Below are 22,143 nucleotides of genomic sequence, written 5' to 3'. Positions count from 1 at the left end.
CTGTCAGTTACAAAAGGCATCTTTATCAGAAGGCAGGATACAAAGTGTTCACATTCAGTTTGTTCAATTAGACCAATGAATCATGATTAGAATTTCTTAAATAGCATGATTTTCCTCAGGTGCAAGAAGCAACTTTCTGCCAGTCCCTGCCACTTATAGCAGAGTCCAAGTGAAGCCAACATAATGTCCCCTTAATCTTACCCCATCCCAGGACCTTTCCTTAACTACTCCATGGCTGCATCATGAGTCACCAGCTCAAACCCAGTCCTCCCCACCCACCCAGGGAATAGAACTCCAGATCTCCAGTTGCAAAGACCTTTATCACATAGGCTAACAGAACCTCACCTGTCACTAGCATTAGGGCGTGCAGTCACTAAAAGATGCACATACACTTGAGCAGGTGTGACAGTGAATCAAGTAGTGGGCAGAAGCAGCATAGACATATGACCATCAGGAAGAGAAACCAAAAGATTCAGATTGGTTGCCTTTGGAGGAAGGAAATGCCTCCTTCCCGCCAATTCCACCCCATCTCAGAGGGCTTGAACAACACCAGCCAGGAGCAGACATACATATGGTTGTGCTTCTGCTTCCATGGTCAAGAGCACATAGGCACACTGCTGCTATCATAGAAGGCATCACCCTGCAAGTGGTTTCAGCTAACAGTCAGAGCTGAGAACTAACAGGAGTTGGCAGGATACATAGATGATAGGGATCAAAGTTTCCAACCAGAGCGAGGTAGGGTAGGATTCACTCTACACTCAGGAATCTCCTTGATACTCAGTCAAGCATCCCAGTAGACCACCTTGTGAAACTCTTAAAGCAGCCAGTTCCCAAGCATCAGGCCCTTCAAAACTGTTCAGTGGGTATGGGGTTAAACTCTCCAGAACTTCAGAGACACTCTCAAACTTGCTACCTGCCCATAATGGAAAGCCACTTCTCTGCAACAGGGAGAATTTCTCAGAGTGAGGTGGAATCAGAATATTGAACCAGAGACGGATGTGGCGAAAGCTGCAGCACCGAATCAGTGGGACTAAAGACAGATATAGTGGAAAATGGAGCCTGTGCAAGTTCAGTTTGAAGGGTTGGTGGGAGGGGAGAATTTGTGCCCAGGCTTGTCATCTGACCTGTCACTGAAGGAGAGTGTTTCTTCTGGGGAGAAAGTAAACTCAATTAGCTGAAAAATTGCTGAGAGCAACAGAAAACTTAAGATTGTGCGTTACATGAGGAGCTCCCTGATTTGTTTGGAAATAGAGATCTCAGGGAGAACAGGGCTTTCTATTCCCAGGGAAACAGGGAATAGAAGCAGTCAGTATACAGCTGGAAGAAGTTTGTAGCACAGAAGGTGAAGGGCACCACGGATGGTACCCCTGTAAAAGCTGGTTAGTTTCCCATGGTTGGCATAACTACAGCAGGCTTGGTAACTGTGGCATCTTCCTCTTTCCACTGAGAGATGATAGTCTTCAGCTGTGTATAGAACTGCACCCCCTGAAGGAAATGAGAGAAACAAGGGTTGTACATTTGGCCTTGGTACTCCTGTAAGCCTCCCACTATACCTTCAGAGTACAAAGATCTCCAACATGGGAGCTGCCAGTAGCTTCTCTGCCCTTCCCAACATCCTGAGGTCTCTGCCCCAGCAATAAAACACATTGCTCAATTCTCCCTCCATTCACAAATCTCCACCGTGTTAATACAATCTGTTGGTCTCTTCCCTCACCTCCACCTGGCTTCCTGCACTAGGTTCACAGAGCAGCAAAAACACATTATGTTTCCTCATTTGATGAGTTACCTGTTTGCCATAGAAATTGGTGTCTCCTCTGAAAGAAGCACGTGAGCCAGTGAAGGAGAACATGGGCAGAGGCACTGGTATTGGAACATTTACACCCACCTAAATCAGAGTAAAGCCACCATATTAATAGAAGGAACAAGTACCAGATTGTAACAACAGAACAGCCTCATATTTCTCTTCCCCTGAAAGATACTAGATCCAGTTTCCTTAACTATGAGATAATAGTACGTTACCTAATCAAACATTATGACACCTTAAGACAGAAATCAGAAGCCAGGACTAGATGAGTGTCTCATGTACATGGCAAGCACGGATGGGAATAATTCTACTCTATACATTATCCTATGGATGCATACCTGCCCCACGTCCACCAAGTGGGAGTATTTCCTAGCGGTGGCGCCATTGGTGGTGAAGATTGCAGTTCCATTTCCATAAGGATTTCTGTTCACTATCTCAATTGCTTCATCAAGAGTGTCTGCTTCCAGAACCACTAGAACTGGCCCAAAGATTTCCTCCTTATAGCAGGTCATGCTTGGCTGCCAAAGCAGAAACAGCAGAAAACAAAACTCATGTCAAGGAAATGCCAAAGATACCCCCACAGTAGAGACCACCCCACACATAAATCAAACCCTCAGAGCATTCCCATCATCACTCACCATCCTTCACCTCACTAGACATCACCCTGCATAGAATCACAGAATTGTAGGACTGGAAAGAACCTCAAGAGGTCATCTAGTTCAGTCCCCTGCACTCATGGCAGGACTAAGGGCTTGGCTACACTGGAGAGTTGCAGCACTGTAAACCCACCACCAGCACTGCAATTTACTCACTGTCCACACTTGCAAGGCACATACAGCGCTGCATCTCCCTGGCTGCAGCACTGGCTGTACTCCTGCTCTGCCTCAGGTATAATGATTGCAGCGCTGCTCCACAAGTGTGGCCACCAAAAGTGCTGTAATTGGCCTCCAGGGTATTAGGAGGTATCCCAGAATACCTGTTCAGCCACTCTGCTCATCAGTTTGCACTCTACTGCGTTGGCCTCAGGTGATCTGCCCTTTAAATGCCCCAGGAATTTTAAAAATCCCCTTCCTGTTTGCTCAGCCAGGTGTGGAGTGCAATCAATCGGTGACCATGCCTCCACGCACCAAACGAGCCCCAGCATGGAGCAATGGCGAGTTGCTGGACCTCATCAGTGTTTGGGGGGAGGAAGCTGTGCAGTCACAGCTGCACTCCAGCCATAGGAATTACGATACCTATGGGCAGATCTCAAGGGCCATGCTGGAAAGGGACCATGACCGGGACGCAGTGCAGTGTTAAAGTAAAGGAGCTGCGGAGTGCCTATTGCAAAGCCCGCAAGGGAAACTGCCGCTCAGGTGCTGCCCCCACGACCTGCCGTTTTTACAAGGAGCTGGACGCGATACTTGGGGGTGACCCCACTGCCAATCCAACAACCTCAATGGCAGTTCAGAGCGGGGAGAGGAGAGGGGGGGGGGGGAAGAAACCGAGAGTGAGGGTACTGGGCTGGGGGGAGTCACCCTGGAGTCCCAGGAGGCATGCAGCCAGGAGCTCTTCTCAAGCCAGGTGGAAGATAGCCAGTCGCAGCAGCTGGAACTTGTTGGTGAAGAAGAAGCAGAGAAGTGGGTTCCCGGTAAGCAGCTTTTATTTTCATGATGGAAATGTTTCGGGGGGGAGGGGGGTAGGGCTGTATGCATGCATGCCTAGATGTGGAATAGCCCATTGATGTGGTCTATCACGTCGCGGTAATTGGCGTCAGTAATCTCTTCAAAAGTTTCTGGCAGAGCGTGGGCAATGCACTTGTGCAAGTTTATAGGGAGAGCCACTGTGGTCCTTGTCCCAGTCAGACTAACACATCTGCACCACTGTGCTGCGAGGGGTGGGGGGGCCATTGCTGCACACAGACAAGCTGCATAGGGGCCAGGGCGGAATCCGCATTGCTGCAGAAGACCCTCCCTTGCTTCCCAGGTGACCCGCAGCAGTAAGATATCTTCCAGGATTAACTCCTGTGGAAAATGTAGGGATCGTGTTCAGTGTAGGTCCCCCTGCAACTCTGCTTTCCCCAATGCACAGAAACCCCAGTGCAGCCCTGAACTAATCAGTCCCCCTTCCCAGGTGACCTGCAGCAGTGAGATAGCTTCCAGGATTAATTAACTCCTGCACTCATTCCCCCTTACTCACCATGTCTTCGCTGCTGTGGGCTCTCTGTGCTCTGTTTGGTATGTGGAAAGTATGCTAAAGTGAGACTGTAAACTCTTCACTGTGATTATACACAATGCTGCCTCTCTGTTAAATGTTTCAGTTTTTGTCTTTCTAATAACAGTGTCCTTGACTACTACTACTTCTCAACTGGCCGTATCAGAGACTGCTGAAAGGCTACAGAACCTGAGGAAAAAGCCATGAAAAAGCAAAAGATATGGTGAAAGCAGTTATGAATCAGTCTGCCAGAGAGAGTAAGAAGCTGCAGGACTGGAGAGAAAAAATGCAGCACTGGAGGGAAAGAGAAAGCAGGAGAAAGGCATTGGCTAAGAAGAAAAGCATGAAGCAGCTGATAAGCCTCCTGGCGCGCCAAACAGACAGTATCCAGTCACTCGTAGCCATGCAGGCAGAGCACTACCATGCCCCCATCCCCCCAAAGCTCATTCCCCAATGTCAGCTCAAAACCCCCTTCTCCAGCATCCAGCATCCAGGTTCTTACCACCACCAGCTGCCCCCAACACCTGTACGTTCACCTACCAGCCGTAAGAACTACAACCCTTACCCTCTGCACTCAACCCCCATCACCATGCAACATTTTCATCCTGAAGTGCAGCAGTCATTGCACAGCACTCCAGGCAGGACATATTCAAACCTCTGACTGTACAGTTCACCACCCTACCCTCCTGCCCTTTTACTTACTTTCTTTTCAATAAATGATTTCTTGGCTTTTAAAACAGTTTTTATTATTGCAGAAAGTGAAAGATACCGTACCCAAAGGAAAAAACAGGCACTGCAAATCATTGTAACCACTGCACTTCACTCCCGTGCAAGGCACCAAACATTACTGTTGGCTTTCAGCCTCAAATTCCTCCCTCAAGGCATCCCTAATCCTTGTAGCCCTGTGCTGGGCCTCTCTAGTAGCCCTGCTCTGGCTGTGCAAATTCAGCCTCCAGGTGTTGAACCTCGGAGGTCCATTCCTGACTGAATGTTTCACCCTTCCCTTCACAAATATTATGGAGGGTACAGCACGCGGATATAACCGCAGGGATGCTGCTTTCCCCAAAGTCTAGCTTCCCATAAAGAGATCGCCAGTGCCCTTTTAAACGGCCAAAAGCACACTCCACAGTCATTCGGCACCAGCTTAGCCTGTAGTTGAACCGATCCTTGCTCCTGTCAAGCTTCCCTGTATACGGTTTCATGAGCCAAGACATTAACGAGTAAGCGGGGTCTCCAAGGATCACAATGGGCATTTCAACGTCCCCTACTGTGATCTTCCGGTCTGGGAAAAAAGTCCCGGCCTGCAGCTTCCTGAACAGGCCACTGTTCCGAAAGATGCGTGCATCATGCACCTTTCCAGGCCAGCCTGTGTAAATGTCAATGAAACACCCACGGTGATCCACGAGTGCCTGGAGAACCATAGAGAAATACCCGTTCCGATTAATGTACTCGGATGCTAGGTGGGGTGGTGCCAGAATAGGAATATGCGTCCCATCTATCGCCCCTCCACAGTTAGAGAAACCCATGTCATAAACAGATAGTAGGAGTTAATAGAACAGAAGTACTTTATATCACTTTTGCCTGTAAAGGGTTAACAAGTTCAGTGAGCCTGGCTGTCACCTGACCAGAGGACCAATCGGGTACAGGATACTTTCAAATCTTGAGGGAGGGAAGTTTTTTTGTGTGTGTTGTTAGTTTTTGGTTGTTGTTCACTCTGGGGGCTCAGAGGGACCAGATGTGCAACCAGGTTTCTCTCCAATCTCTCCGATACAGGCTCTTATAAGTTCAGAATACTGAGTACTAGGTAGATAAAGCGAGTTAGGCTTATGTTTGTTTTCTTTATTTGCAAATGTGTATTTTGCTGGGAGGAGTTCAAATTTGTATTTGGCTGAAAGGAGTTCAAATTGGTATTTTGCTGAAAAGATTTTAATTTGTACTTGTATACTTAGGCTGGGAGGGTATTCCCAGTGTCTATAGCTGAAAGACCCAGTACCTATTCCATTTTAAATTTACAAAGATACTTTTTACTGTTTTTTCTTTCTTTAATTAAAAGCTTTTCTTGTTTAAGAACCTGATTGTTTTTTTATTCTGGTGAGACCCCAGGGGACTGGGTCTGGATCCATCAGGGAATTGGTGGGGAGAAAGGAGAGAAGGGGGAGAGAAAGGTTAAATTTCTCTCTGTGTTAGGATTACTTTCTCTCTCCGGGAGAGTCTGGGAGGGGGAGGGAAAAGGAGGGGGGAAGGTGGATTTTCCTCTCTGTTTTAAGATTCAAGGAGTTTGAATCACAGTGATCTTCCAGGGTAACCCAGGGAGGGGAAGTCTGGGAGAGGCAACAGTGAGGGAAAGGGTTTACTTTCCTTGTGTTAAGATCCAGAGGGACTGGGTCTTGGGGGTCCCCGGGCAAGGTTTTTTTTTGGGGGGGGGGACCAGAATGTACCAGGCACTGGAATTCCTGGTTGGTGGCAGCGCTACAAGTACTAAGCTGGTAATTGAGCTTAGAGGAATTCATGCTGGTACCCCATCTTTTGGACGCTAAGGTTCAGAGTGGGGATTTATACCATGACAACCCATTTGTGCAAAGCCATCCAGAATGTCCTGCACGTTCCCCAGAGTCACGGTTCTTCTTAGCAGGATGCGATTAATGGCCCTGCAAACTTGCATCAACACGATTCCAACGGTCGACTTTCCCACTCCAAACTGGTTCGCGACCGATCGGTAGCTGTCTGGAGTTGCCAGCTTCCAGATTGCAATAGCCACCCGCTTCTCCACTGGCAGGGCAGCTCTCAATCTCATGTCCTTGCGCCGTAGGGTGGGGGCGAGCTCCTCACACAGTCCCATGAAAGTGGCTTTTCTCATCCAAAAGTTCTGCAGCCACTGCTCGTCATCCCAGACTTCCATGACGATGTGATCCCATCACTCAGTGCTTGTTTCCTGAGCCCAAAAGCGGCGTTCCACGGTGCTGAGCATTTCCGTTACTGCCACAAGCACTTTAGTGTCATATGTGTCAGGCGAACTGATATCATCGTCGGACTCCTCACTGTCACTTTGGAGCTGAAGGAATAGCTCAACTGCCAAACGTGATGTGCTGGCGACACTCATCAGCAAAGTCCTCAGCAGCTCAGGCTCCATTTCCCACAGAAATCGCACTGCACAGAAACCATTGGGAGACTCACGATGGCGCCAAACGTGGACGGAAAAACACTGACTGCTGGGATGTGAAGCGATGCACCATGGGGCATTGGGACAGGAAGCGGAATGACCCGCACCCTTCCGTCCCCTTCCCACAACCCACGGCACCAAAATGAGACGAGGTGCTCTGTGGGATAGCTGCCCACAATGCACCACTCCCAACAGCGCTGCAAATGCTGCAGATGTGGCCACACTGCAGCGCTGGTAGCTGTCAGTGTGGCCACACTGCAGCGCTGTCCCTACACAGCTGTACGAAGACAGCTGTAACTCAAAGTGCTGCACACCTCCAAGTGTAGCCAAGCTCTAAGTATTATCTAGGCCATCCCTCTTCCTTGAAACAACCTTTTATGTACTTGCAAACTTATGTCCCCTCTTTGTCCTCACTTCTCCAAATTAAACAAACCCATTTTTTTCAATTTACCCTCATAGGTCATGTTTTCTAGACCTTTAATAATTTTTGTTGCTCTTCTCTGGACATTCTCCAGTTTGTCCACATCCTTCTGAAATGTGGCACCCAGAACTGGACGCAATATTCCAGTTGAGGCCTAATCAGCGCGGAGTAGTGTGGAAGAATTACTTTTCACGTCTTACAACATTCCTGTTAATACATCTCAGAATTATGGTCACATATTTTTTGAAACTGTTCCCTCATATTTAACTTGTGAACCACTATGACCCGCCCCAGTCCCTTTCTGCAGTACTCCTTCCTAGGGCAGTCATTTCCCATTTTGCATGTGTGCAACTGATTGTTTCTTCCTAAGTGGAGTATTTTGCATTTGTCCTTGTTGAATTTGCATGCCCCACTGTCCCTCATGCACTGGTAGCTACCAACCCCAATGCCATGCCCTGCCATCTGTCATGCCCAACTACCACATCCACTGCCTGCTCTCAGTCAAGTGACAAATCTACTCTTCCACTTGAGGGCTGATCAAGGGCCCTAGATTCAGTCAGGACTGGTTTATGGGTGGGTTTGATTTAAGTCACTAGTCAGGAAGACTCAATTTAATCATGGTTTTCTACATAAAAGTGCATTCTTGTTGGTTGTTATAACCTTAATACATATTCTTCACAACTCAGAGATAGATGTAGGTTTCATTTTTAGAAGGTACACACTATACATTTTTAAACAGTAATTTATTTTGAAAACTTTTCAGATTAGTTTTACAGCTATATCAGAAAATGAATGATTGTTTGGTTATTTCATTTAGCAAAGGTAATTGAAGCAGATATTTATGAAGTCACTGGGAGATGAACTAGCTCCAATTCAACAGGTTAATCATTAATATTTGGAGGATTTTCTTGCCATGCTGTATTAGGAGGAGATCATCACCAGATAGACATTTAAATTGTTGTATTTATCTAAAACAACAATGTTAAGTATTCTGGATTTTTTTCTTCAGCAGCAAACATATAATATTTTAACAAAACAAGCATATGTCCCTTGCTTCTCACGTTTATCTCCAGACTTCTTCTTGTCCTGATCTATTCCGCACCCAACAATCTTCTATTCATTGAACTTTTTGAAACTTTGCACTTTTAGAGAGAGGTAAGGGATTGACTCTGTACACAAATTTGCAGAGGGACAATAGAGCTGAGGTCTGTAATTTCTCACTTCTGTATATTAAATTTGTTTATTTAAAAACATTTTTGCTGTTAACAAGCATGTTACCTCTGGAGACACAAATCCAGTTTGAAAACTGCAAAACTAAGCATCTCTAATGGTATCTTCTAGACTGAGCATTGGGTAGATAGAAAGATTAACCTAAATAATCTATACAGAAGCCCATAGAACACCATAAAATTGGGTCCTTAATCCATGAACTACTGGAACTCATTTATAAAACTTTTCTTAAACATTACATGAATATATTGTCTCATACTATAGAATTAGAATGTATAATCCCTATTCCATGATGAGATATTTTTGAGCTATAATGTATCTTAATTAAAACTATCTTTAGATAGGCTTTTTCCTCAAAAAGCATTTTATCAAAAAAATCTGATTTAAATTAAAAAATACATTTTTTTTTAATAATTATTTTTTATCCACTCTGGTTTGCTTGTGTTTCCATAACTCCTAGCTTTCCATCCTCTCAGCTTGTGTGACCACATCACTAAAACTTGGCATATATCTTGCTTGCCAGTCAACCCTATTGCACCCTACCCACCATCCTTCTCCTTTGCACTCTCACATTGCCTACAACTCTCCCACCGTCATTCCAAACCACCAATTTCTTACATAGGAGCTGCAGGTTTGGCAATTAATTACCTATATCACCCCACCCATGCTCTTCTACCTCCCAATTTCCAAGCTTCATCTGTTCCCATCTCTCAGTCCAATCACAGACCACTTCACTTATCACTCTCCAATCCAGGTTTCAGGATATACTGAGGTTGGAACCTTAACCATCCTACCCTGCCCAATTAATACATGCAACATCTCTTAAGTGCTCAAATGCACACACTGAAGCAGCAGTTTGCCAGCTAGCCTATCAAGGCTGATAAGCCCACTGGGCCATTGCTAGCTGTGTTGGGCAGACCACAAGTGCCACTCTTTCCATCAAACTTATGAAATACTTCATTCCTTTGCATCCAGTAACCAGCCTATTGACTAGCTCACCTGGACTTTAGCAAGGATGGTTGGTCCAACAAAGTTGCCTTTCTCATAACCCTTCACTTTGATGTCTCGTCCATCCAGGAGGAGGGCAGCTCCTTCCTTCACTCCACTCTCAATCAGGTGGCAGACCCGCTCCTTAGCTTGGGGGGTGATCAAGGGCCCCAGATCTGCTCCTGGTTGGTCTCCTTTGAAGTACAGAAGCAGGGAAAGGTTTGAATTGTGATGGCTTCATAGTTTCATATTCAAAAAGAACAACCAACAACTACCTTCCCAGCAAAGATACAAGAATCCTAAAATCAAGTAGGAGAGGAACACAAAACTCAAACACACAGAACCAAGAGACCCTGAACTCCAAACCCATAGGGGATCCCCTAATCAACAGAAAAGCCCCATGCTTCCAAATCACAGAGACAGAGGTCCCCACACCCAAAACACAAAGAGCTGACAGCTGCTGTGGTGAGTTCTGAAAATTTTGAAAGTTTTGCAAAAGCCTTTCTGAACCATAGAGGGGGAAAGGTAACAAGAGGTCATCTTGTCCTGTATATGATACACATGATAGCTGCTAAAAACAAGCATAAGATGGAGTCAAAAGTGAACTGAGTTTGTTTAGTCTGCAGTATTGCCAATCTCAAGAGATTAAAAATCATGAGTCGGATCCTGAAAAATCATGAAATTGGCCTCAGAAACCATGAGCTTTAAAAAATATAATGAAGCCTTTTTGTTTTTAGTCTGTCTTTTGACTTTTTAACTCCCCTGTACAGTGGGTGTGTGTGTGTGAGAGAGAGAGAATTTAATTTTTTTTTTAAATCAATCTTTAATCCAGATATGCCTCCAACTGGCTGCTCAAATGGAGACTCGGTGTATGCTGGAGGTCCACAAACATATTTAAGGAGAATTAGAATGGAGAAGATGCAAAATGATTTAAGTCTTTGTTTTAGTTAAGCTAGTCCTAAATAGCAAGAGGCTCATTTCAATATAACTGTAATACTTCCGTTAATGATGTCTCATTAATAGGATGGTCCTCTCAAAAGTATCTCTTCAAAAAATAGGAGATGGGGTGGAGGGAAGGCATCTATGCTGGCAGAAAAGAGGGGGACTACTTACGTTTTTGTTCAGACATAACAATATAACTCAATAGAGAGCTCTATAGTGCAATAAAGTTAAAAATAAAATATAATGGAAAAACCCAATTCACATATAATTAGAAATACATTGTACAAGGCCTATAAATGGAGCTGGAAAATGAACATCCAAGAAATGCAAAGCAATCTATGTATCAAGTTTTTCAATTTTTTTCAATAAAGATGTATGTGAATGGCAAAGATCTTTACATCAACTACCTTTGTTTCGTTTTTGTTTACATCAACTACAAAATCCAACAGCGGATTGACTTATCTCTCGCCCCCCCACTCCCCGAAAGATATATGCTTTCATCCGAAGGGCTTTACTGAACACATATTGGAAGAAAGGGAAACATTCCTAGAAGAAAAGTCTGTTAATATTATAAGTGGAGTTGCTACGTTAAAGGCAGGGCTGAGCCTTTTTACACAAAACCCCAAACCCACAGTTATAAACTGCCTGATGTTGTGAAAGTAAAACTAGAGTTCTAGTAACAGTCAAGCCCTCCTTCACAACAGATACCCTCAGCACCCCAGCCATGTGGTGCTGAATCCAGACCTCTTGTCACACACCCACGGAGCCTCCAAGCAGGCAGTCTTCAGCCCCCACCTCCATGCACCAAAACCATGGAGCCAAGACCTCACAGTCACACACCGCAATGTACCAGATATACAAAAACACACAACCCAGGGGCTTAACCTGAAGCTACCAAACAGATCTGTACCTGCATTAACTCGCAGGTTCTTGGCTCTCTCCACCAGCTCTGGCAGCCATTTCTTTGCCTCTCCCACTAATACGGCTGTAGACAGGGCCATGCAGCGTTGGCCAGCTGCTCCAAAAGCAGCTCCAACAAGCTGATTCAAGGTGTTCTCCTTATTGGCATCGGGCATCACCACACCATGGTTCTTGGCTCCCTGAAATACAAGACATATACAATCTCAAACTGCTAAGAACACCTGGCCCACTTTCTTTTCAGCTCCGCAGTGACAACTTCATATCTTAACTGTTACTGAGCTGCTCACATCCTAGTAGAAAGGGAAGCTTAATCTCTCTCAGCACATCCAACTGCCTAACTTCAAGTCAGTCCCAGACACTGAATGGAAAAGGTCTTAAGCATGTATACAAGGGAGTAGCAGCCTGTAGGTTGAAACCTCCACTACATTGAGGGGCATTACCATGTTGGACTGGACTCTCTTGCCATTCCGGGATCCTCTTTCATAGATGTACTCTCCAGCCTGATTGGACCCCACGAAGCTGATTGCCTTGATATCCGGATGGTCACAAATAAAATTCACAGCTTCAAAAAGGAAACAGCTCATTATATGGGACTCAAATTCTTCTCCAGAGTGTTCAATGCTTGAAGGGACCATTTTGATCAAAATGGTCCCTTCCGGCCTTCCACCCCCATCTCCACAATGCTCATCCCTCTACTATCCACAGCCCAAGCACCCAGATTCCTGCCCCCCTATGTACTACTATTACAAGGGTTCCACTGCTGCCCATCCCCTCCCTCTGCTCACTGTCCAGCACTTGAACCACCGCCCCTCTGTTCTCCTACCTGGCTCCCCAATCCTCATCACTCTGTCCCCACAGCAGCCACATCCCAGCTCCTCCACTCACCCTGGCCTTTGCCCTTCTGAACTCCAGCCACTTTCTCCCACTCCCGTCCCTACTACACACTGGAGTTCACAGAACTCCTTATCCTTTATATCTTGATGTTCTTCCAGCTCCAGAACTCCTCTTACTTTTTAACCACCCAAAATCTGTCAAACTGGGTGCTTCAAGTTAGGCTCCTAAATCTGAATTTAGGCTCTGAGGGTGATTTTTTTCAGATGTGCCTAAGTGACTTTGGAGTACAAGTACCCTAAGTCAATGGTACTTGTACTCCAAAGGCACTTGGACACTTTGGAAAGACCATCCCAGGAATCTAAATGTACATCCAGATTTAAATGCTGTCCACCTGCTTTCTTTAAAGGTTTCTCTATCGTCCTGTATCATCAGCCTTGCACTTCCCTGGATCCCCCTTGTCCCAATTTCCCAAACACCGTGCTGGTTCATAACAGTGGAAACCCTAACATCTCTATGCCTCCCCTCAAAGGACACATGCCCCAACACACCCTCACACTCTGTAGCCAACTCAGCAGACTAGCCTGAGTTTACCTTCATGTTGCCCATGGATGATGTTCAGAGTCCCATCAGGGGCACCAGCGTCCTGTAACAGCTTAGCAAGGAACATGAGTGCTCCTGGCACACGCTCCGATGGCTTCATCAAGAAGGTGTTACCACAAACCATGGCCATGGGGAACATCCAGAGAGGAATCATGCCTGGGAAATTGAATGGTGCAATCCCTGCACACACTCCCAGAGGCAGGCGAAAGGTGTAAGTATCCATGTCCTTAGTGATGGAGGGCAGGGTCTCTCCCAACATGAGGGATGTCACACTACAGGCGTGCTCAACCACCTCTGCAGCAGAAAGGGTGATATGCCAAAGAGTGAGCTCCTACCACTCATCCTCAAAACTGCTTTCTTTACAATGCCACAATGAAATTCTCTCTTCCTGCATCTTTCCCCACAACTTACAGCTCCCATGCACCATGAACACTCCCTGCATGGCCAAACACAGTAGCTTGGCTGGCTGTAAATGGATTCTTATAGGCTCTGAAGGGTGCTACTTTCTTGTGTTCTATAGCCCCTGTTGCTCATTGGACTTTTACCCTGCCCAAAGCTTCTGAAAGCCCCTTACAGTGGTAGGAGCCACTAACTTACGGAGGCCTCGGAATACGTCTCCCTCAGCATCAGCCAGGGTCTTTCCTTGTTCTAAAGTGATGAGTTTGGCAACTTCTTTCTGGAAATAAAAAGAGAGAGAGAGAGAGAGAGAGAGAAAGAAAGAAAAAGGGTCAACCAGCACAAGTGGGAGGTAGAAGCAGGATAGACTGTTCCACAAATAGCCAAATACCGCAACGAATGGACCAGCAAAGAGGGGCTTGGAAAGGAAACACTACCCAATTTGCTACTTCTTAATGAATCACTGTATGTGTGAGAAGCCAACAACCTACAGAAAGGGACTGTTTTAATTAGGACAACTGGAATTGTAGGGACAGTCTGAATCCTGTGGCATCACAGCCATGCAATCTAGGGATTTAGAACTGCAAAGCTGTAGTGAGAACAACTCTTGCAGATATTTCTCCCTTTTGCCTTCACTGACTCCATTAAACCTCAAGACAACTTGAAACAGCACTTGGTGTAAAGATAAAATGCAACCAACAATCTGCCCTTCCCTGCATCTGCAGGCAATATTGCCTTCTTTGTCCCCATGGGCCTGAAGAGCACCACACCATCCCTTTCCTGGCACGAGGTATGCCACCCCCATTCTGCTCACAAACCCAGGCAGCACTGCCCCACCATGAGCCCAGGCAACAGTACTCAAGCGTCTCACCAGGTTGTCCTTGATGAGCTGCTGGTAACGCAGCAAGATTTGCTGGCGGCTCAGAACAGATGTCTCTGACCAGTTCCGTAAAGCTTTTTTGCATGAAGTCACAGCTGCCTCCATCTCGCTCTGCGTGGCCTTCGGGACACGACCAACCACCTCATTTGTGGCCTGATGGAACAACCAATTATATCAAAACTCATCCTCTTCATGCCATCTCCCTCAGCCATTCAATGGCTCTTTCACATCCCTGATCTGATAGCCTTCTAAAATGGAACCATACTTACATGATTTCCCTGAAGTCAGGCAGAAACTCCTCCCCTCACATACTTTGAGGACACAGCTTCAACTAAAGTTGAGTGCTCAGCACCTCTGAAAATCAAGCTGTAGGTGTCTCAAGACGGGTATCGAGAAAACAAATAGTTAGCGGCCACCTCTGAACATTTTGGTTTAAGGGACCTGCCTAACAGTGACTGTAGCAGAGTCAGAGATGGAACCCATTTTTCCTGGGTTCAGTATTGTCAGTGCTTTAACTATAATATTCTTTTTGCTTCCTGTATCTCTCAGCCTCTTCACTACACATCTGCTGTGCATAAGATGGGATCCTAAGGACAGCAGTCTCTCTCTGTATAACAGTCTCATCTGCTGTTCCTCTTGTGTTCTAAATGAGGCATAGGTCCTTTGGAAAAATCAGTAAGTGATTACGAAGTTAAGTACTATATCATAATTAGTATGGACGACCATAAATCCAGCATTTCCTATCTTTTGAGAGCTTGTTTTAGCAACCATAACATTCTTTTAATGTAGGTTTTTAAAAAATTGTTTTGACATAACAGAGATCATCAGTTACATCATTCAGAGAGACATCTGCAAAATAAAGATAAGTAACCGTTCAGAGCAAGAGGAGAAGAAATAAAACAAGAAAGCGAGTAGCCTTGCAAAGAATGAATCTCCTCACTAGATACAATGAGTTTAGCTGGCTGAGCCAACTTTGCTGAATGAGTGTCATTGTTCTGATCACTATCAAGAACAATATGTAAAAATAACTATAATGTCAAAATGGGGCTCCACACAGAAAAGTCTGAGAACCCACTGTCTAGACACCTGATGCAAGGGTCAGGTATGATCCCCCTCCATGCAGTCTCAATTGAATCTGTCCCCTAGAAGCAGACACAGAAAGGAATTTAACAAAATCTGAGTTCTGAGACCAGACTCATAAAGCAACTGCATCCAACATGGTACTTGATGCCAAATTCACTGGAATTTCACAGCTTAAACATTGCAGCTCCATCAAAAGTGGAGAAAAGAACCTCAGATTCTAGCCAGGATTCTCTCCTCCCCCTTGGAGGGGAGGTGCAGTCTACATCAGTCTCTGCCAGGAGTTTACCTTCAGGCTTACATCAAATCACTAAGTCCAGTCCTGTGCTTCTATGATTCTATGACAGAAACCATTTACTAACTTGATGTACTAGTCACAGAGCCCCTTCAGTGTGCAGAGTGGAAAAAGAGGCCTAAGTCTCCTCTCAGAGATCTACCATCTAGGGGAGAAAAGGCAGCATTCATCATTTCTACTGGGTCTGGCATTAACCTTGAGAAGGCAGTTGACCCCTAAGAAGGCAACTGCAAGACAGTCACATTCCCTGCATCTCCCCAAGTAATTTCAGTGAGGTGGAACCCCCTTCTGATCACAGCAAGGGCCCACACAGCAGCAGAGGTAATTTCACTTACTGGGTTGTGGATATCGATCCATTCGGTAGTTTTGGATTCAACAAACTTCCCATCAATTAACAATTTGGTTGTTGGCTGCAGAAGACAAAGCACAGGTTAGTGGGTGGTGTTTCTGCCTCCCTTTTGTGCTTAGATACCTTACAGAAGAGGCTGCTAGCACCACCTATTTTTAATGTTGCCCGATGCTTCCCATTTAAAAGACGCTGTGTTCAGTTGCTTATAACTTTGGCAGACTCTAAAAGTTCAAGCTGAAATCTTCTATACGAGGTGTCTCTCTTAAGGGTCAATTTTGGGGGGAAAATTTCAGCCAGAATGGTTTAGTCATCTCTGAGAGCAAGGCTAAGAGAAATTACATTGTTTCGCAAGTTAACAAATTCTGGAAACTTTTTCTTTAAAAAACTAACACTCAAAAGTTTTGGATCAAAGACTTGAAATTTGGCAGGGAGATGGCCTTTGTGTTAGGGACATAAAAGTGGCCATACTGGGTCCGACCAAAGGTCCATCTACCCCAGTATCCTGTCTTCTGACAGTGGCCAATGTCAGGTGCCCCAGAAGGAATGAACAGGACAGGTAACCACCAACTGTCCATCCCGTCACAGTTTCTGGCCAAACATAGGCTAGGGACACCATCCCTGTCCATCCTGGACAATAGCCATTGATGGACCTATCCAGATCTTTTTTTAACCCTGTTATAGACTTGGCCTTCACAACATCCTCTGGCAAGTTCCATGGATTGACTGTGTGTTGTATGAAAAAATACTTCCTTTTGTTTGTTATAAACCTGCTGCATATTAATTTCATTTGGTGACTCCTAGTTCTTCTGTTATGAGGACTAAATAACACTTCCATATTTACTTTCTCCACACCAGTCATGATTTTATAGATGCCTTTTGCTGTCACCATACAAATCCACCCACTTGGGGATGGGGGAGGAATTGCAATTTGCACATGCTCAGTAGGGACTTCAATTATAACAGCTATAATCTTCAAAGATTCCCTCCTCGTTGAATGTACTCCATCCTCTCACTGCTCTTATGAATGACTAGGCTGCACAAGTGACATCCCCACAAAGCATGTGCCCTCCAGTGCAGGGGTAAATCTGGATTTTCTCTGTAATAACTAGGGCTGTCAATTAATCACAGTTAATATATGCAATTCATGCAAAACAAACTAGATTAAAAAATGGTTGCGATTAATCGCAGTTTTAATTGCACTGTTAAACAATAACAGAATACAAATTTAAATTCATTATCAATATTTTTAGATGTTACTCTACGTTTTCAAATATACTGATTTCAATTACAACATAGAATAACAAGTGCACAGTACTCACTTTATATTATTATTTTTGATTACGAACATTGCACTGTAAAAAGATAAACAAAAGAGCCTGCAATAGAACCCAAGCCTTTGGAGTCTCACCGGTCCTCAGTGGTCAGCAAATATCTGTGAAACTCATTGACAAAGCATGTCTCTCCGTCAACTGCTGGGCCACTACAGGATGACAACTTACTATTGGCATCAGTTACTCCATTAAGTGAAGTAACTGAGGTCTTTGTGGTGGATCTCAAGATTCCAACCCAGCTAATGGCCCATGAGGTGTCAATATGATGCCACATAATGGAATTTCTGATTTTTTTCCCCTCAATTTGCTTTTTTTAAGAGCTGGGAAATTGCACACAAAAAAATTACATTAAAAGAAGATTATTTAAGTTACGAAGTCAAACAATCAAAAGTTGGGAAATGCCAGAATTAAGGCTGCCTGTGCAACATTAATTCAGCCCCTTGTGTGTCTGCAATATGGTACAGTCTTCAGTTACATCATCACCATTTTTTTCCCCACAGGACCCTTACCTTGTTTAGTGGACAGGATGGGCCTATTCTGGTGATAAATCAGGGCTGAGTATTAAAGGGGACTCTTGTCTGTAGGGCCCCTGCCTTATTTGTTGCAGAAGTTGGAAGATTTGTACTGAATGAGGCAGGGGACTGCAGGAAGAGCAGGACTGGCTTATGGTTAAGATGGCTGAATGCTGCCCATCCCTGTCTCTGCCACAGAGTTCTCATGTGAATCACTTAAACCAAACTTTGCACATGTAGTCACTAGTTGTACGTTGCTCATATTCTGGGTGCCTTACCCAAGACCTTAGCATCTGATCTGCATAAGTGCCAAGCACTGAGCTGCAAATGAAGTCAAGGGGAGCTATGCTTTGAACACATAATGCTCTATATAATGCTAACTACTCTGAAAAATCAGCTTTTAGGTGTCTGAAATTGGGCATAAAAAAATTAAAGAATATTTTTGACCTTAGCCTCATTTTGTCTTAGTTTTTCCATCTGTATACTGGGGATGATAATACCATCACCACCTCACTTCAACTCACTTCACAGGGGTGTTATGAAGATAAACTCATTACTGTTTGTACAACATTCAGGTACTCTGGTGAGAGCACCACAAAAAAGCCCATTTTGAGGACAGTAAAAATTCTATCTTCAGAGCAGGGTTTGAATAGTGTGCAGTAAATAAACCTGGAGCCACAATGAATAATGACAAGAAAACAAAATATTGAATAAAGCATCATTCTTCTATGCACTGAATGAGGCAGGGGCCCTGTGGAAAAAATATGCATGATCATGTAGTTAAAGACCATCAGAATCAATATGCACAAGGGGGATGAATTAAGGTTGCATGTGCCATCTTAATCCTGACGGTCTCGATCTTATTTTTCACCCCTTGTGCACTATTATAATAACCTTTGTACAAGCATGCCTTGTGAAATATCATTTGAAAGCTCATAGTTTGATTATCATTATTTTCCCCGTAAAATGTGTGGCAATACTGTATGTAAAGTTGTAAGATTTCACCATGTGGTGTTACTAAAACATGTTCCAAGTGGCCAAACTAGTTCCTCAGAGACAAAAGGCAAGCTGCTGCCTCAGCCAGGGGTAAACAAGGTGAAATGGGCCTAGCAGGAAAAGGGACATAGGTAAAAAAAAAAAAATAAATCTACATTTTCGCAAAAAAAACCAGCCTGGGATTCCCATCCAGGTAGACTCTCCGTCTCCTAGAACTAAGCAGGAAATGCTTCTTGGTAGGGGGAAGGGAAAGCTATAGAAAGGAAGGACAGACACTACAAATCATTCCTCCCTTTCTTTCTGCTTATGGCATTCACGACATCTGAAGAACAAAGAAAACAACACTGGACTGGGGAGGGATCCTGTCTGAAAGTTCAGCCAGTAGAACTGCTGAATCACGTGGTGAGACTTTGCCCTGAATTTACCTTAGTTCAGGGGTTCTCAAACTTCCATGCACCGCAACCCTCTTCTGACAACAAAAATTATTACGCGACCAGGATGGTGGACCAAAGTCTGAACCTGCCCAAGCCCCACCAATCTGAGCTGAAACCATTGGGATTGGCCTTCAGCCCCAGACCCCAGCAAGTCTAACGCCAGCCATGGAGAACTGTTACCCTAGTTGGCAAAATTAGGCATTAGTTGCCTTTTACTTTTATTTTTCTTGTAACCAATTCTGACTTATATGGCTCATACTTGTGTGTGCTTAAAATCTCTCTCTTGTTTTATTACTTTATCTAATCCAGTGTGTTTGAATTAAAGTGTTTGGGAAACTCCACTTGGGACAGCAAGTGTGCTTATCATTTTTATTAGTTAAATGACAAACTTTATATAAGCTTGTATTTTCCAGGAAAGGGATGGGCAGTACAAGACATACATTTCTGGGGGAAAATCTGGGAATGGGAGTGTGTTGGGGTCACTCTGCATTAAAGCTGGTGTGAGTCTGGCAGGCAGCCCTCTCACAATAGGGCTTGGAGTGACTTATGTGCTGCAGGCTGTGAGAAAGCAGGCGAGGAGTGGTGGCTACAGCAGTGAAAAGGCACCCAAGGTTAAAGGGCAGGGGGACACAACTACACATTAGTCTGGATCTTACCCTGGATATATCACTCCTGGCATTTGCTAACTTTTGATTACTTGACTTTACAATCTTAATAATGTTCTATTAATGTAGTTGTCCTGTGTCTAATAAATATCTAAGTTAGATTAATAAGAAGGCAGATTTCTCTCTCTCAATGACCAGAAAGGCTCCTTAGGACTTTCCTCCATCACTTCACTAAGAGCCCCAAAGCATGAATGTGTTAGGGAAAAACAGCTATAAGTCAAATGGAGGAGAAGGGACAGAAATGACCAGGCCTTAAATTCAGCTGGAGCTGTCTAGAACAGAGCTCCAGTAAATATTTTCAAACCTGTGGGACCTTGGCACCCCCTCCCTATGGGGCTGAAGCCCCTGAGACCTCCCCCTCCCAGCCCTATAACTGAAGCCCAGAACCCCAAATTGGGGGAGGTGGGGAAAAGAGGGCCAGGAAAGTGTCTGAAAATTTAAGCCCTGGAAGTGACCTTTAAGGAGAGATGTGAAGGAAGTGTTTCATTGCATGAGGAAAAGAGCCCAACAATTCACCTACCCCAGTAGCTATTACAGACTTCTTAGAGCTTTAGCCAGCCTTATCTAGAGTTCTGACTTGAAACTATTTCATGCCCTGCTAGCTGGGCTGATCTATTAATGTTAATTCAGCAAATACATTTTCTTCCCATGTAAACCCACCCCTTTGGCAATGCAACCACAAAAACTTGCTTTAGTTTCATAACACCTGATTAGATAGGCACTGGGCACCCTGAGTTACGCAAGAGAAAGTACCAGGATGCGGCGCCTGCCATGCAAATATGTGGAGGCTTAACAAAATAGCTGCCATCTGCATCTCCTCCTTCCCTTCCCTGCATCCAGGACCCCCTGAGCCTCCAATTCCTTCCCTTTGGTAAAGCTTATCAGGAAGAAGAATGAACTCACCACTGAGAAAGAAGAGAAGAAGGATGAAGAATACCAGGTGGGACTTACTTTTGCGGGGATCTACATGAAAGAAAGGCAGAGACACAGAGACCAATGCTGTTAAAAACACAAGAGGCAAATCCTGGGGTCTCCGCAGAGGTTAGACTCATCCAGTCCCTGCCTGCCTTGTGGTATCTGAGCCCCAAGGTCCATTAGTCAATTGTATCCTGATGGAACAATGCAGGTGACAGTCACCAATGGTTGCAAGTTAATATGCCATGGGACGGATCACCATCATTCCCGTATGTAGGCCAGAGAACTGAACAAGTGCTAATGGAATCAATGGCAAGGAACCTGATTAAGCACCAACTGTTCAGTGGTTCAAGTTAGCCCTGCTAGGTCGACGTATTTGAAAGTGTTGCACAATTGCCCTCATTCACACGAGCGCAGTTCTAAACCGTTTCCACTGCGCAGCTTAGGTACCGTCCCGCAGCTCCCCGTTCTGCTGCCCCAAGGAGAACAATGAGAACCGCTTCCGTCAGTCCCTGTCCACCGTGGCACCAAAGCAGTGAGGCTGACCCCGTGCAGAGCCCTGTGGGGAGCCCGCCCAGCCCAGCGCTCGCACCCCAGTCACCTCGCTGCCCGAGTCTGAGAGCTGTCCCGCCGCCACCCCTCGCTGTGTGCCCCGGAGAAACCCCTCCCTCCCGGGGCGAGTGCAAGACTTGTGCCCCCCGGCAGGATCGCGGACCCCGGGTCTCTCATTCAGTGGAGCCGCGCTGGCAGCCACGCTGACCCCCGAGAACCCGTCGGGAACACTCGTGCGGCGGCTACACGGGCCCTAGCCCGGGGGACCGTCCGGCAGAGGTGAGGCCGGAGAGACCAGCCCCGAGTCCCCAGCCGCAGCAGCTCAGCCCCGGGCCCGCCCCTCGGAGGCACGACAGGGCTCCCCCACCAAGGCACGGGGAAGGGGCTGCTCGATACCCTCGGGCCCCGCTAGGCTGCAGGCGCCCGGCCTCACCCTGCACAGGAGCCGCTGCCCAACCTGGGCCCCGCGACCTGCCAGTGCCGCCATCCTGCCTGCTGGGAGCCCCCGAGCCCGGGGCAGACCGCCAGACCCTCACAGAACGGGGCCCGCCCCCACGCTGCCATTGGCCACTTAGACAACACCCACGCCTTGGCACGGCACGGTGCCGCTCGTCCCGGCCAATAGGGATCCGAACTCCTTTGGCCC

The 22,143-nt window shown here is 45.7% G+C and overlaps 1 protein-coding gene across 4 annotated transcripts; it reads right to left on the bottom strand.

Moving 5' to 3' along the window:
- Positions 1–3: 3 nt before the first annotated feature.
- On the bottom strand, positions 4–22,041 carry ALDH6A1 (aldehyde dehydrogenase 6 family member A1). 4 transcript variants are annotated; one of them, XM_030559197.1, is made up of 12 exons: positions 21,931–22,041; positions 20,934–20,993; positions 16,079–16,153; positions 14,360–14,521; positions 13,690–13,768; positions 13,084–13,386; positions 12,099–12,220; positions 11,648–11,837; positions 9,808–9,989; positions 2,143–2,322; positions 1,787–1,885; positions 4–1,485 (listed from the first exon to the last, which is right to left on the bottom strand). In XM_030559197.1, the coding sequence occupies exons 1-12, from the start codon at positions 21,982–21,984 to the stop codon at positions 1,381–1,383; spliced, it is 1,611 nt and encodes a 536-aa protein (XP_030415057.1). In that variant the 5' UTR covers positions 21,985–22,041; the 3' UTR covers positions 4–1,380. The 4 variants fall into 4 exon arrangements, with proteins under 4 accessions (XP_030415057.1, XP_030415058.1, XP_030415059.1 ...); XM_030559198.1 differs by having other exon boundaries at positions 20,982–20,993; positions 21,931–22,033; XM_030559199.1 differs by lacking the exon at positions 20,934–20,993 and having other exon boundaries at positions 21,931–22,034.
- Positions 22,042–22,143: the final 102 nt, after the last annotated feature.

The sequence above is a fragment of the Gopherus evgoodei genome, chromosome 4 (assembly GCF_007399415.2).
Source record: "Gopherus evgoodei ecotype Sinaloan lineage chromosome 4, rGopEvg1_v1.p, whole genome shotgun sequence".
NCBI classification, from domain to species: domain Eukaryota; kingdom Metazoa; phylum Chordata; order Testudines; family Testudinidae; genus Gopherus; species Gopherus evgoodei.
Note: the sequence above shows the minus strand (reverse complement) of the source record. Positions and strands in the feature narration are given on the sequence as shown.

Coding starts and splice junctions, on each gene's coding strand:
- ALDH6A1 (XM_030559197.1), bottom strand. CDS start 21,984: ATGGCGGCACTGGCAGGTCGCGGGGCCCAGGTTGGGCAGCGGCTCCTG. Junction 14,522..16,078: donor GGATCGATATCCACAACCCA/GTAAGTGAAATT, acceptor TTGTTCCATCAG/GCCACAAATGAGGTGGTTGG. Junction 2,323..9,807: donor CCATCCTTGCTAAAGTCCAG/GTGAGCTAGTCA, acceptor CTGCTTTGGCAG/CCAAGCATGACCTGCTATAA.